Raw genomic sequence first — 14570 nt, forward strand, 5'->3', positions numbered from 1 at the left:
TTGACATCATGGTAGGCCTTGAAGGTAGACCTTGAAATACATCCACAGGTACACCTCCAATTGACTCAAATTATGTTAATTAGCCTATCAGAAGCTCCTAAAGCCATGACATAATTTTATGGAATATTCCAAGTTGTTTAAAGGCACAGTCAACTTCGTGTATGTAAACTTCTGACCCACTGGAATTGTGATACAGTGAATTATAAGTCAAATAATCTGTCTGTAAACAATTGTTGGAAAGATTACTTGTGTCATGCACGGAGTAGATGTCCTAACCGACTTGCCAAAGCTATAGTTTGTTAACAAGAAATTTGTGGAGTGGTTGAAAAACGAGTTTTAATGACTCCAACCTAAGTGTATGTAAACTTCAACTCTATATAGCCGACACTTTGCATCACAGAAAAACATGTATGTTCTATAGATGTGGCAAAGAGGTCAATGGAACACAGACCGTGGGGGATAGAATAAGGACGCCGGATTTGCGCACATTCAACAAATCTGATCTAACAAAGTGGATATTCATCAAATCCGTCATGATGTATATATTGTAACGGGCCCTGAATGTGGTTATTAATGTCTAATTTGGATATACACTATATATACAAAAGTATGTGGACACCCCTTCCCATTAGTGGATCAAGCCATTTCAGCCACACCTGTTAATGACAGGTGTATAAAATCGAGCACACAGCCATGCAATCGCCATAGACAAACATTGGCAGTAGAATGGCCTTACTGAAGAGCTCAGTGACTTTCAACATGGCACTGTCATAGGATGCCACCTTTCCAACAAGTCAACTGTAATTGCTGTTATTGTGAAGTGGAAATATCTAGGAGCAACAATGGCTCAGCCACAAAGTGGTAGGCCACACAAGCTCACAGAACAGGACCGCTGAGTGCAGAAACATGTACGCATTAAAATCGCCTGTCCTCGGTTGCAACACTCACTACCAAGTTCCAAACTGCCTCTGGAAGCAATGTCAGCACAAGAACTGTTCGTCAGGAGGTTCATGAAATGGGTTTCCATGGTCAAGCTGCCTCACACAAGCCTAAGGATCACCATGTGCAATGCCAAGCGTCGGCTGGAGTGGTGTAAACCTCGCTGCCATTGGACTCTGGAGCGATTCAAACACGTTCTCTGGAGTGATAAATCACGCTTCACCATCTGGCAGTCCGACGGATGAATCTGGGTTTGGCGGACGCCAGGAGAACACTACCTGCCCCCATGCATAGTGCCAACTGTAAAGTTTGGTGGAGGAATAATGGTCTGGGGCTGTTTTTCATGGTTCAGGCTAGGCCCCTTAGTTCCAGTGAAGGAAAATCTTAACACTACAGTATGCAATGACATTCTAGACAATTCTGTGCTTCCAACTTTGTGGCAACAATTTGGGGAAGGCCCTTTCCTGTTTCAGCATGACATTGTCCTCGTGCACAAAGCGAAGTCCATACAGAAATGGTTTGTCGAGTTCGGTGTGGAAGAACTTGACTGGCCTGGTCAGAGCCCTGACCTCAACCCCATCAAACAACTTTGGGATGAATTGGAACGCAGACTGCGAGCCAAACCTAATTGCCCAACATCAGTCCCCAACCTCTAAAGCTCTTGTGGCTGAATGGAAGCAAGTCCCCATGTCACGACTCCCACCGAAGGTGGCGCCCCCTCCTGCTCGGGTGGCGCTCGGCGGTCGTCGTCACCCGCCTACTAGCTGCCGCTGATTCCTTTTTGTTTCCCCCTTTCTGTTATTGTTTGCACCTGTCCTTAGTTGGGTTGATTCGCGGGGCAATATTAATTAGTTAGTTGGCCCACCTGCTCTTTGTGCGGGATTGTTTATTATGTTGGGTGCTTTGTTACGTGCTGTGTTTTTATTTAGCGCTAGTGCGTGGGTTGTCGCTCACTGTGTTTTGTCCCCGTGTGCGCTGAGTTCGCTATTTGGGGTGGCAGGTGTTTTGCTGTGGCGCACATTAAAAAGCCATCACCCGTATCGCTGCTTCCTGCGTCTGATTCCTCCTCTACTACGCCTAAGCATTAAACCCCACAGGAATGTTCCAAGATCTAGTGGAAAGCCTTCCCATAAGAGTGTAGTCTGTTATATCAGCAAAGGAGGGACCAACTCTATATTAATGCCCATGATTTTGGAATGAGATGTTCGACGAGCAGGTGTCCACATACTTTTGGTAATGTAGTGTATCTAACAAAGTGGTTAGCTTTGTAGTTAGATAGCAAGCTAACTGGCTTGACTGTTTATGAACCTTTGTTTGTACCACTGCATGGTAAAGCAACGTACGAGTTGAAAATATTGAACGCATGCGGTACACAGAGCGCACCGCAGCCTAGTGCAGCATCCCTCAGCGTTGCGGACTGCTCCATTGACAATGAATGACTTCCGCTGGAAAGCAATCTGGTGGACATTAGGTTTAAGGCCGGGGTGTATTCATTACGGAACCCGTTTACCATTTAGTAAACAAACGGGAGAAAACGGAACGAAACAGGAAGGGACCTGCCTGAATTTGTCCAATAGAAATGCTTGTTTGCGTTTTTTTTTTTCATTTGTAGTAAACGGTAATCATCTGTGTAATGATTGCACCCCGCTGAATGTTGCTGCGTTCACATGCTAGACGGAACTAGGAAACTCAGAAATGTCCGACTTACTGATTTAGCTTAACGCGGCACGTGTATAACTACAACTATTAGTTAGCAAGTCTGAAATGTCAGTTTCCTAGTTCCAACTAGCACTTTAACGCGGCATTAGTTATGGGTGGTCTGGTGTATTGTGACCTAACAATACCAAGCAGATAGAGGTCTGACAGACCTTGGGTGCGTTCCACAGCTAAGGCGAGGCTACGCAACAACCACTGGTTGCAAGCCACGTCATCGACTGACAAATTCCTATAACATGTGTGGTTAGCTGATACTTAAAATACCTATGTAGTCATTGTAAGATCTGGCAGGCTTCCGCAACTTCTAAGGATAGAAATGAGGTATTGTACTGCCTGCCTGCCAACCTGCCTGCCTGACGAGTTGAATGACTCTCAGCAATGGTATTTGTTTCCTCTTGACCTCTTACTCTTCATCATTTTCTCTCACCACAAGCACTTCTTGTGTTCCAAATGGCACCCTATTCCCTATATAGTGCCTTATTTTTGTCCAGAGCCCTATGGGTAGTAGTACACTATATAGGAAATAGGGTGCCATTTGGGATGTAACCACTTTCCTTCCATCAGGTAGTTTATTTGTTAGAACAAGAGAAACCAACACATGAGAGCAGAGTATAAAGTAACCTTGTCAACATTTCAGACAGAGCCTTTCTTTTTCGAGGCAAATCTCTGACAGTTAAACCCTGTCACTCTTTTTTTAAAGATCCCTGTTGTCAACTGCAATGCATTCACCATGTCAATGATTACGATAGTAATAATACAAATAATTTATTGAACTTTTATTGTGCTTTTCATAACAAATAATCTCAGTGCTTTAAATTTATGATATCATTGCTCATATGGTCACAACGATGATGTCATTAAGAACAAAGAACATAGACACACATACATAGACACACATGCCATCATATTCATAGCACAGGTGGCTGGTTGCACCTTAATTGGGGAGGATAGGCTCATATGGCTGGAATGGAATAAATGGAATGGTATCAAACACATTTTTTACATGTGGTTGATACAATTCCCTTTACTTCATTCCAGCCATTATTATGAGCCATCCTCCCCCCTGTGATTCATAGCTTTCCAGTGCTGCAACCTTCTACATTAGGAAGGTAATGTCATTACTCATATCATCTTATTTTGTTACACCAGTCATCAGACATTGAGAATAATGATGGACTCCTCCTTTCATTGTGAAAGTTGAGAACAGAACAGAACTCCTTTCATTGTGGAAGTTGAGAACAGAACAGAACTCCTTTCATTGTGGAAGTTGAGAACAGAACAGAACTCCTTTCATTGTGGAAGTTGAGAACAGAACAGAACCCCTTTCATTGTGGAAGTTGAGAACAGAACAGAACTCCTTTCATTGTGGAAGTTGAGAACAGAACAGAACCCCTTTCATTGTGGAAGTTGAGAACAGAACAGAACCCCTTTCATTGTGGAAGTTGAGAACAGAACTCCTTTTATTGTGGAAGTTCAGAACAGAACTCCTTTCATTGTGGAAGTTCAGAACAGAACTCCTTTCATTGTGGAAGTTCAGAACAGAACTCCTTTCATTGTGGAAGTTCAGAACAGAACTCCTTTCATTGTGGAAGTTCAGAACAGAACTCCTTTCATTGTGGAAGTTCAGAACAGAACTCCTTTCATTGTGGAAGTTCAGAACAGAACTCCTTTCATTGTGGAAGTTCAGAACAGAACTCCTTTCATTGTGGAAGTTGGCAGAACAGAACCCCTTTCATTGTGGAAGTTGAGAACAGAACAGAACCCCTTTCATTGTGGAAGTTGAGAACAGAACTCCTTTCATTGTGGAAGTTGAGAACAGAACTCCTTTCATTGTGGAAGTTGAGAACAGAACTCCTTTCATTGTGGAAGTTCAGAACATAACTCCTTTCATTGTGGAAGTTCAGAACAGAACTCCTTTCATTGAAAATGGAACACACCTTATTCTAGTCCAGGCTTTAGTCAACAGTTCTGCAAATAAATTAATTGTGCAATACGTACATAGAAGTCAACATCTTTTGAACGACGTCATGCTATGCAAACAGGATGAGAGAGGCTTTGTGTAACATTGTGTGACTTAATTTACTGATACCGATATAAAAAGAGGCTTTGTAGAACAATATGTGACTTAATTATTCATGTAGATGTCGCTGAATTGAAAAAGAACTCACCCAGTAAAATAAATATCTTCTGCTGTTAAATATTTGATACTGTTATATCGGTCTACTTGGTTTGGGCATGGTCTAGGCCTACGGGCTACTGTTAATTCACTAGGCAAATACATCTTGACAAAACTATTTTTTTAGTGTACAGAATAATCTTCCTTTAAATTGTTTTTGAGAGGTAGAGACTGAATCATTCATAATGGATGGCTTTTGGTTCTCACCGGTGTTTCTTACAGGTTACCCAACTGGTTTCTAGAACACCGTCTCCCGAATGGTGTCACAACAGAATGGAATTTGGCAGACAGATGATCATGTAACACAGAGACAAATCTCGTGTGAGCAGAGACAAATTCCTGAGATTCGGAATCCCAAAATCTCAAAAGATCCCTTTGCAAAGTATGTTCCACCATTGTGAATTAAGACTTTGAAAGTAAGATATCACATTCCGACAGCCATTGCAAGCTCAGAACTACTCAATGACCTAACTTCATCATCCCGACCAGACCCACCACCACCACCCATCTTTATTTCCTACCCTACCCAATGTCATTATGGGTAATTGAGTCCTAACAAGGTGCTCCAGGAGCCAGTGGGTGCTTATATTTGTCCTGGTTCACACATCTAAAAGTGTGTTTTATACACGTTTGAAATTAAAATGTGTTTTTTGCATATCTCAACTCCCCCTGAGAATGGGGTTACAGCCAAGGTCAGTCATTATCAACATTGAATACATTAGGGTTAAGTCTGTCTGTTTAAGCTAGAGATATCTGTTTTATTGGATGGGCTGCGTCTCAATCCACCACATCCGCCGCATCTGAGGTGGAAGGTGGCAGACCTACAGCAATGTTTTTTCATCAATATATACAGGTGTATATATATCTGTTTGGAAACCTAAAGACTTAGATGAAAAATACAAAATGGACACTAGATCAGTGTCTAGGGACAGGGTGAACCAGGTGTCTTCTTCAGGTCCATCCAGTAGTCCACTATCTGGGACGAGCGGCTCAAAATATAGGTGATGACTTTGGAAAATTCACAGCGATTGTACTTGCTGAGATAGGCCTTCCATTGCCAAGGATCTGGTGAGTTTGTGGGCGAGAGGCCCAGTTTCTTCATACAGGCACCAACATAGGCGTCTTCTATATTAAAAAGCTTGATGTCCTTGGATACCTCCACGAACCTCACCGGCAGGTCGTTGGAGAAGACGTATCCCATACCAAGTGTGTAGGTCGGGTAGCGGTTGTCGGCTAACATCTCTTCCGGAACATACCATTTGGAGTTGGGGTTCCGGATGACCGGTCGATCCCACATCAGCATCCCCGTCAGGTAGTTCACCTTGGGAAATAGGAAAGGAATTTAATCTTTGTATAGAATTATTAAAGATGTAGAAGGTGAAAAAATGAAAAAACTGTAACTTAGTAAATCATACAGACAGACAGACAGACAGACAGACAGTAATAAAGCTGTCCCCCAAAGAGGTGGAGGTTGGGTTGAATAAAATACAAATAAAGTTCACCTTGGGGACGTCCGGTCTCAGCAACATAGTCATCAGGTTCTCTACATTGAGGAACATGTCTGAGTCGATCTTCATGGCGTAGGTGGCATTGGTGCAGTGGGTGGCCAGCCAGTCCATAATCACCATGGTCTTAATGGTGAGGTTGAGGTAGGAGTCCAGGAAGTTGCTCTGGAGTAGATCATGATGCACCTGGCTCTCCTGGTTCACCTTCAAATCAAAGTCAAGAGTCAAGACAAAGTTGAGTCAAAGTCAAAGTTAGGTCAGCTCAAATCAAAATCAAATCAAACTCTATTTAAATATTAACAACCCCAACACACTTTAAAAAAATTAACACAACACTAAAAAAAAGCTCAAACAATCAAGACCAACCTTCTCCTGCAGCTCCTGAGCGTTTGGTCCTCCAGGAAGTCCGAGCATGAATAGCGTCTGTACCTTCTTCCCCTGCACCAGGGTCTCATTACCCCACGTCCTGCGGATGGCATCCCGGGCGGCCAGGTTACCGGGCGCCACGGGGACTATCAGCACCAGGAACGGGGTCTGGGTATTACACTTGTCCGGTTCGTCTACGATGAAGTGGTAGTTACGAGGGTAGCCTAAGTGGTAGTGATCGGTTGGTAGCGGGCGTATGGTGGTTGAGGGAGTGGCTGGTACTGTGGTTGGGGGAATGGTGGTTGTGGATGGTCCAAGGGGGCGGTCGGAGTTGGTCCATCTATGGTAGTATGTGTACAGTGATAGGTTTTTCCACCAGTCTGTCTGGAAGGAGCTGTCAGGAAAACCTAAGAGGATGATCACGATGAACGTGGAGAGGAAGAGGAGGAAGATGAAACACAGCCGCACCAGAGACCGCAGTGGGCGTACAGGGCTCTCGACCACAACTTGACTAAATGGGAGAAGAAGAAAATAGAGGTTAGATTGGTAGATCAACATGCTCTCATCAGTATGGAAGAGTATTTGGCCAAGTGAAGATAAACATTTAATTAATAAACGGCGATGGGTGGTGGGTTTTGATGATTTCGAGAATAAAGTGTTAATATTTCGAGACAAAACACAAAAATAAAAATGTAGTTTCAAGAATAAAGTCAACATTTTTGGTATAAAGTTGACATTTTGAGAATAAAGTCGCAGTTATATTTATATTTATATAGGGGATGTGGTTAACTGCATGCCTCCCTGACTCCCTGTTGCTGTGCGCGTCACTGTTGAAATACTACCTGAGTTAGATGACCTGGTGAAAGTATACTTTAGAATTGGCTTTAGTAACAACGAAATCCTTTCTCCTTTAGCACATAATAACCATATTGTTTTAAGTATTAGGACCTGGTTCCTCCTTCTTTTCAGGAGGAACCACACAAGTCCGTGTGGTTACATACAGTACATAGGTAGAGAGTGGGTTGTGTGTGTGTGTGTATGCAAGTGTGCGTGTGTGTGAACACAAAACGGTATCGCCAAGGCAATACCATTCTACCGAACAGCCATGGTGCGTTGTCAGACCGCGAAGAGACAGAGGTGCATGCATCAGTCCCTGTCATGGTTCCCTTCAAATTCGCTATAAAGTTGTCCTCAATCCCCTGCGTATGCCAACACCGTGCATACTATACTTTAGAGAATAACAGCTTGGCCAGCAGCCTATATGTTGAAACGAAAGGTTAATTTGCACATTTGTGCGCAATGGCATGGATGTTTTATGTAGGCTACACTTTCAATAATACAGCCTCATATGCCTACGTTTATTATCTTGTGAATGTAGGTCACGGATTGAGTGAAGAAGGATTGCGGGTCCCTGTAGGGAAGGACCGATGGAAACCCTAGGCTACCATCCAAGTCATGTCAGATCAGTGATTATTTCTTTATAGCATATAGCATATATATATCATCGTTTATCTAATAGGCCTATATTTAGATCAATGACTATTTTAAGAAAGGGAGAATCCATTCCTTGAATATATTCAAACAGTGCCTCAGATTAGCTGGTTTGCGCGTGCAGGAGTGGCCAATGGGTTGCATCTCCTCCTACAGACACTTGTGTAAAACCCCTCCTTCATGGTTCATGCCCCCCGCAGCCGTTGGATAGGCCTATAATTTACTTTCACTTGCCCACTGTAACGCACGATTAGCCAACAGGTTAGGGTACTCAATCGAGTGGGCCGCTATAGGTTTATAATGGGCTGCAAAATAGCGGTTGTGTAGCTCATTTGGAGAGCAGCTTGACATGGGACATACACACACACACGCGTAGCCCCCGGTCTCCAGGATTCCAAAATAATTCGTTTTATTGGGGGTGCTCACGTGTCCTACTAGCCGATATTTGTTAGAAGTATAGTTGCTATAAGGGGGAAATACTACTGTTAGTAAAACACCATGGTCGTTAATAGTTGCCATTATGCACCGATTTTTTTGCAAGGTTTTTGCCTCGGCTACGCAGCAGAACGTCGAAGCAAATTCTGAGGGCAGACGGACAGGGACTCAATCACAGTTCACTTTGCATTCAGTGACAGTGCCAAGATAGTGTTTTGTTTGTGCTCATAACACACCATGGCCGTTAGATGAGTGTATGCTTATAGTCTGAAATTGCCAGGGGAAAACGTGGTGTGACTGTGTGCGTGCGAGTTATTAGATTGATAAGCAGTAGCGTGCAGTGACGCCTGTTTCAACGAGTGTATTAGATTGATGGCCATTTGTTTGTTTTGGCCAAAACCTTTTACTGCCCACACACACACACACACACACACACACCTGCAATGAACACACAACCCGCCCGTCCCCACTTGGATAAAATACCTCATCCAAGTCCGTGTGATTCCTCCTTCTGGAAACACTCAATCTGTGGCACAACCTCTTCCAGGTCTTAATAGTTATTAATCATTTGGTTATTATGTGCTAAAAGAGCAAGGATTTCCTTGTTACTAAAGCCAGTTCTAAAGTATAGTTTCACCAGTCACCTAACTCAGGCATTTCAACTGTGGCGCATACAGCAACAGGGAGCCAGGGAGGCATGCAATTAATAACCCAATACATACTTTAATTTTGAAATATAACCACGCCTTTATGCTCGAATATTGCCACTTTATTCTCGAAAGATTGCCACTCTATTCTCGAAACTGTATTTTGACTTTATTCTAAAAAATATATATATTTCAACTTCCTTCTTGAAGTATTTCAAGTTAAAGTACTATCTGTGAAAAAGAAAATCCAAATACCACTCCCCATCACCATTTATTTATTTATTTATTTGTTTTATCTTCACTTGGCCCTAAGGCCCAACAGAGGGTAGGTAGTGCGTCCGGCCCTGTACATCACTGGGGCAGAGCTCCCTGCCGTCCAGGACCTCTATTTCAGGCGGTGACAGAGGAAGGCCCTAAAAATTGTCAAAGACTCCAGCCACTGAGTACTATTCTGTTAAAATAGACTGTTCTCTCTGCTACCGCACTGCAAGCGGTACTGATGCACCAAGTCTGAAACCAAAGGACCCTGAACAGCTTCTACCCCCAAGCCATAAGACTGCTACACACACAACTCAACTGTCTCTTCCTACAGTGTGTATCTCACCACAAGGACTTGGATGAAATACACTACATGACCAAAAGTATGTGGACACCTGCTCCTCAAACATCTCATTCCAAAATCATGGGCATTTATATGGAGTTGGTCCCCCCTTTGCTGCTATAACCTTCTCCACTCTTCTGGGAAGGCACAGAATCATATAGAATGTCACTGTATGCTGTAGCATTACAATTTCCCTTCACTGGAACTAAGGGGCCTAGCCCGAACCATGAAAAACAGCCCCAGACCACTATTCCTCCTCCACCAAACTTTACAGTTGGTGGGGCAGGTAGTGCATTGGGGCAGGTAGTGTTCTCCTGGCATTTACCAAACCCAGATTCGTCCGTCGGACTGCCAGATGGTGAAGCGGGATTCATCACTCCGCCAATGGCAGTGAGCTTTACACAACTCCAGCCGATGCTTGGCATTGTGCATGGTGATCTTAGGCTTGTGTGCGGTAGCTCGGCCATGAAAACCCATTTCATGAAGTTCACTACGAACCGTTACTGTGCTGATGTTGCTTCCAGAGGCAGTTTGGAACTCGGTAGTGAGTGTTGCAACCGAAGACAGATGATTTTTACCCACTACGCGCTTCAGCACTCGCCGGTCCCGTTCTGTAAGCTTGTGTGGCCTACCACTTCGTGGCTGAGCCGTTGTTGCTCCTAGACTTTTCCATTTGACAATAACAGCACTTACAGTTGACCGGGGCAGCTCTACCAGGGCCGAAATTTGACGAACTGACATGTTGAAAAGGTAGCATCCTGTGACGCTGCCACCTTGAAAGTCACTGAGCCCTTGAGTATGGGCCATTATACTGCCAATGTTTGTCTATGGAGATTGCATGGCGGGGTGCTACATTTTTTTACACCTGTCAGCAACGGATGTGGCTAAAAGAGCCCGAATCCACTCATTTGAAGGGGTGTCCACATACTTGTGGCCATGTAGTGTAGTTAACCAAATAACTACCCGGACTACCTGCATTGACCCTTTTAGCACTAACTCTTTTGCCTCATCAAATACACTGCTGCTACTGTTTGATATCTATCCTGTTGTCTAGTCACCTTATCCAATATGTTCATATCTAAATTACCTCGTAAACCCGGAACATCAACTTGGTACTGGTACCCAATAGCCAAGTTATCCTTACTCATTGTGTATTTATTCCTGGTGTTATTATTATTTGTATAATTTGAAAAATGTTCTCTCTGCATTGTTGGGAAGGGCCGTAAGTAAGCATTTAATTGTTAGTCTACACCTGTTGTTTACGAAGCACGTGAAAAAGACAATTTGATTTGATACTCTTCCGTACATTAGAACCTGTCGAAATAGTGATATATAAATGTCTCGTCTGTCATTCATAAAACTATATTTGCTTTGGTTGCTTGGCTCTACCATTCCTTAGAATATAGCTGCTCTTCTAGAGCAGTGTTTCCCAACCCTGGTCCTCCAGTACACCCAACAGTACACATTGTCATTGTAACCCTGGACAAGCACACCTGATTCAACTTGTCAACTAATCATCAAACCCTCATTTAGTTGAGTGAGGTGTGTTTGACCAGGGCTACAATGAAACTGTGTCCTGGAGAGAGTACTGGAGGACCAGGGTTGGGAAACACTGTTTTAGAGGATGGGTTAGGCATAAATATATTTGCATGTCCTTGACTCCCGTCCTCTCGCCACGCCTCGTTCTCAAAAGCCATTGGTGGAGAAAGTCAGGGTGGCGGGACCTCTGACTTTCTCATCCAATGGGTTTTGAAAAGGAAGCGAGGAGAAAGGACAAGAGGAGTCAAAGCAATTAAGATTCTCCCATACAATGACATGGCGTAAGAAAGGGTTGTCAGTAGTGTCATGATGTGTGTTTTGTCCGATATATATATATATATATATATATATATATATATATATTATCCCAGCCCCCTTCCCTGCAGGAAGCCTTTTGGTAGGCCATTATTGTGAATAAGAATTTGTTCTTAACTGACTTGTCTAGTTAAATAAATAAAAAATATTAAAAAAAATAAGTGACCAGTGATTCCATGTCTATGTATATGGGGCAGCAGGTATCGCCACGGTCCGTGCCATGGAAAGTCAGGACAATCATTGTCCTGCAAAGAAACATTACTTTTATAGTTGAAAAGTAATCAATTGTTGCAATAAAGAAAGTTCGACAAAAGAAAAATCCACTGATAACAATGTTGTCGATCTTTAGAAAGTTCCTCCTATATCTGCCACAGTGGAGGCTGCTGAGGGGAGGACGGCTCATAATGAGGGCTGAAACAGAGCCAATGGAATGACATCTAACTATGTGTTTAATGCTATTCTACTCATTCCGCTCCAGGCATTACCACGAGCCTGTCCTCCCCAATTAAGGTGCCACCAACCTCCTGCGATATGTCATCTGCCATGTCGCAATGTTTTTTTTTAGCAAGATTGCTTTTGTCGAATAAACCTGGGTCAATGGAAACCTGCCTAAAGTCAGGGAATGAAAAAGGGAATAACCCAGCGTACATGTAGGTATAGATTATTGACATAGCCTACTTTTAAGACCAAAACAGTAATTCGTTATGAATAGGAACATGAGGAAGGTTCCCACTCTGTATCTACTGTGAAGTAAATTAAAATGTATTCCATCTTTAGTTTTCACCTAACAGGGCTTCATCAGTGTCATAAGGGGAACTGTGTTCATATCTGATCAGATGAAAGAGAAGCATGCTTTCACCGTGAAGGAGAAGCAGATTTGATCTATGTTGGGTTTCTATTTACGCACGATCCTTTCCTGTCAGTCTACTTAAAAGGTTGTTTGCTGTCGGCACTCAAAATAAAACATGTATTGATCAGAAAATCCCAAAATACTGTATTTACATTTAACTCAAAGTAAAACTACTCTTGCGGTGTTTTTGGCTACGCTATACGTTATTCATTCATATTATACGCTATACGACACCTACTGCTGTAAAAATAGCTTTATAAATACAATCTGGGCAAAGATGCCATCTTTAATAAGCTGTACAGCTAATTTCATGTATTTCAATAAGTACATAATAAGTATATAAAATTAAGTATATACCTGCACATTTTCCACATCATTACATACATTCTTCAGCTATGTATTCTTCTCCTTTTAGGGTAGATTGGGACAATCTTCTCAGAGAACGCCAAACATTCTATTTATGACTAGGGCCAATAGAAATGGCCTGATAAACATATTCTATGGAAATGTTACCCTATTCAAATCTATGGCTTCGGTTCTAGAGTAGACACTGCGTCTGTCTATTAAAGCTACTAACATGTAAATACATACAGAAGTATGATGTAGTTGATCTAGTTAGTAACTGGTTACTTTAGAGCACTCTTTTTTTTACAGCCAATGTAAAAATGGCTTTATAAATAAATGGGATTGATTGAGTAAGCAATGAGAAGTGCACATATATGTTCCTTTTACCTTTTGTACCATTCCATGTACATACAATTTGGGACATTTACTGTAAAACTGGAAGCTATTATGTCAAAGTAACGTGTAGTTGATCTAGTTAGTAACTGGTTACTGTAAAGTGCTGTAAAACTGGACCCTATTATCTAGAAGTAACATGTAGTTGATCTAGTTAGTAACTGGTTACTGTAAAGTGCTGTAAAACTGGACCCTATTATCTAGAAGTAACATGTAGTTGATCTAGTTAGTAACTGGTTACTGTAAAGTGCTGTAAAACTGGACCATATTATCTAGAAGTAACATGTAGTTGATCTAGTTAGTAACTGGATACTGTAAAGCGCTGTAAAACTGGACCCTATTATCTAGAAGTAACATGTAGTTGATCTAGTTAATAACTGGATACTGTAAAGCGCTGTAAAACTGGACCCTATTATCTAGAAGTAACATGTAGTTGATCTAGTTAGTAACTGGATACTGTAAAGCGCTGTAAAACTGGACCCTATTATCTAGAAGTAACATGTAGTTGATCTTGTTAGTAACTGGATACTGTAAAGCGCTGTAAAACTGGACCCTATTATCTAGAAGTAACATGTAGTTGATCTAGTTAGTAACTGGATACTGTAAAGCGCTGTAAAACTGGACCCTATTATCTAGAAGTAACATGTAGTTGATCTAGTTAGTAACTGGATACTGTAAAGCGCTGTAATATTGGACTCTATTATCTAGAAGTAACATGTAGTTGATCTAGTTAGTAACTGGATACTGTAAAGCGCTGTAATACTGGACCCTATTATCTAGAAGTAACATGTAGTTGATCTAGTTAGTAACTGGATACTGTAAAGCGCTGTAAAACTGGACCCTATTATCTAGCACTGGTTGATTGTACGTTAGTTTATCCTGAGAAGAGCAGAAAGATGTCATTGGCTGTGCTTGCTTACCGTTTACATCCATTTCCTTCTTGTTTCTCCATGAGTGCAGCCAGTTGCCCTCCTCAGAAAGACCATGGATCCTTGTGGCAGTGACTGGTGAAGAAAAGAACAACCCTGCTGTGGGTGTGTACGACCAACCCAGGACAATCCCAGCACTTCCCTCCCGTGTTTCAGGTCTATCCAGTAGAACACACTCCAGTGGGCTCTGAGCCTCACACGTCAATGGGTCTATGCTGGAGTTGGTGTACTTTCACAGGTGTTCTGTAGCCTACAGGGAAGGGCGAGTGTGTGACAGGGGAAGGACAGAGGAGAGGAGGAGAGATGAGGAAACAAGTGTGTGT

At 42.4% G+C, this 14570-nt stretch overlaps 1 protein-coding gene across 1 annotated transcript; it reads right to left on the reverse strand.

Moving 5' to 3' along the window:
• Positions 1 to 3416: 3416 nt before the first annotated feature.
• Positions 3417 to 14533, reverse strand: LOC106564453 (beta-1,3-galactosyltransferase 2). The gene is made up of 4 exons (XM_014130557.3): positions 14239 to 14533; positions 6703 to 7213; positions 6334 to 6540; positions 3417 to 6152 (listed from the first exon to the last, which is right to left on the reverse strand). Exons 1-4 carry the CDS (start codon positions 14268 to 14270, stop codon positions 5754 to 5756), a joined length of 1149 nt encoding a protein of 382 aa, XP_013986032.2. The 5' UTR covers positions 14271 to 14533; the 3' UTR covers positions 3417 to 5753.
• Between the last annotated feature and the right edge of the window lie 37 nt (positions 14534 to 14570).

This window comes from Salmo salar, chromosome 12 (assembly GCF_965601325.2).
Source record: "Salmo salar chromosome 12, fSalSal1, whole genome shotgun sequence".
NCBI classification, from domain to species: domain Eukaryota; kingdom Metazoa; phylum Chordata; class Actinopteri; order Salmoniformes; family Salmonidae; genus Salmo; species Salmo salar.

Excerpts from the sequence above, each read along its gene's own strand:
- LOC106564453 (XM_014130557.3), bottom strand. The coding sequence starts at position 14,270 with ATGGAGAAACAAGAAGGAAATGGATGTAAACG. Across the intron at positions 7,214-14,238 it reads GAAGGAAATGGATGTAAACG|TCAAGTTGTGGTCGAGAGCC; the intron begins GTAAGCAAGCAC and ends TCTCCCATTTAG. Across the intron at positions 6,153-6,333 it reads TGAGACCGGACGTCCCCAAG|GTGAACTACCTGACGGGGAT; the intron begins GTGAACTTTATT and ends CTATTTCCCAAG.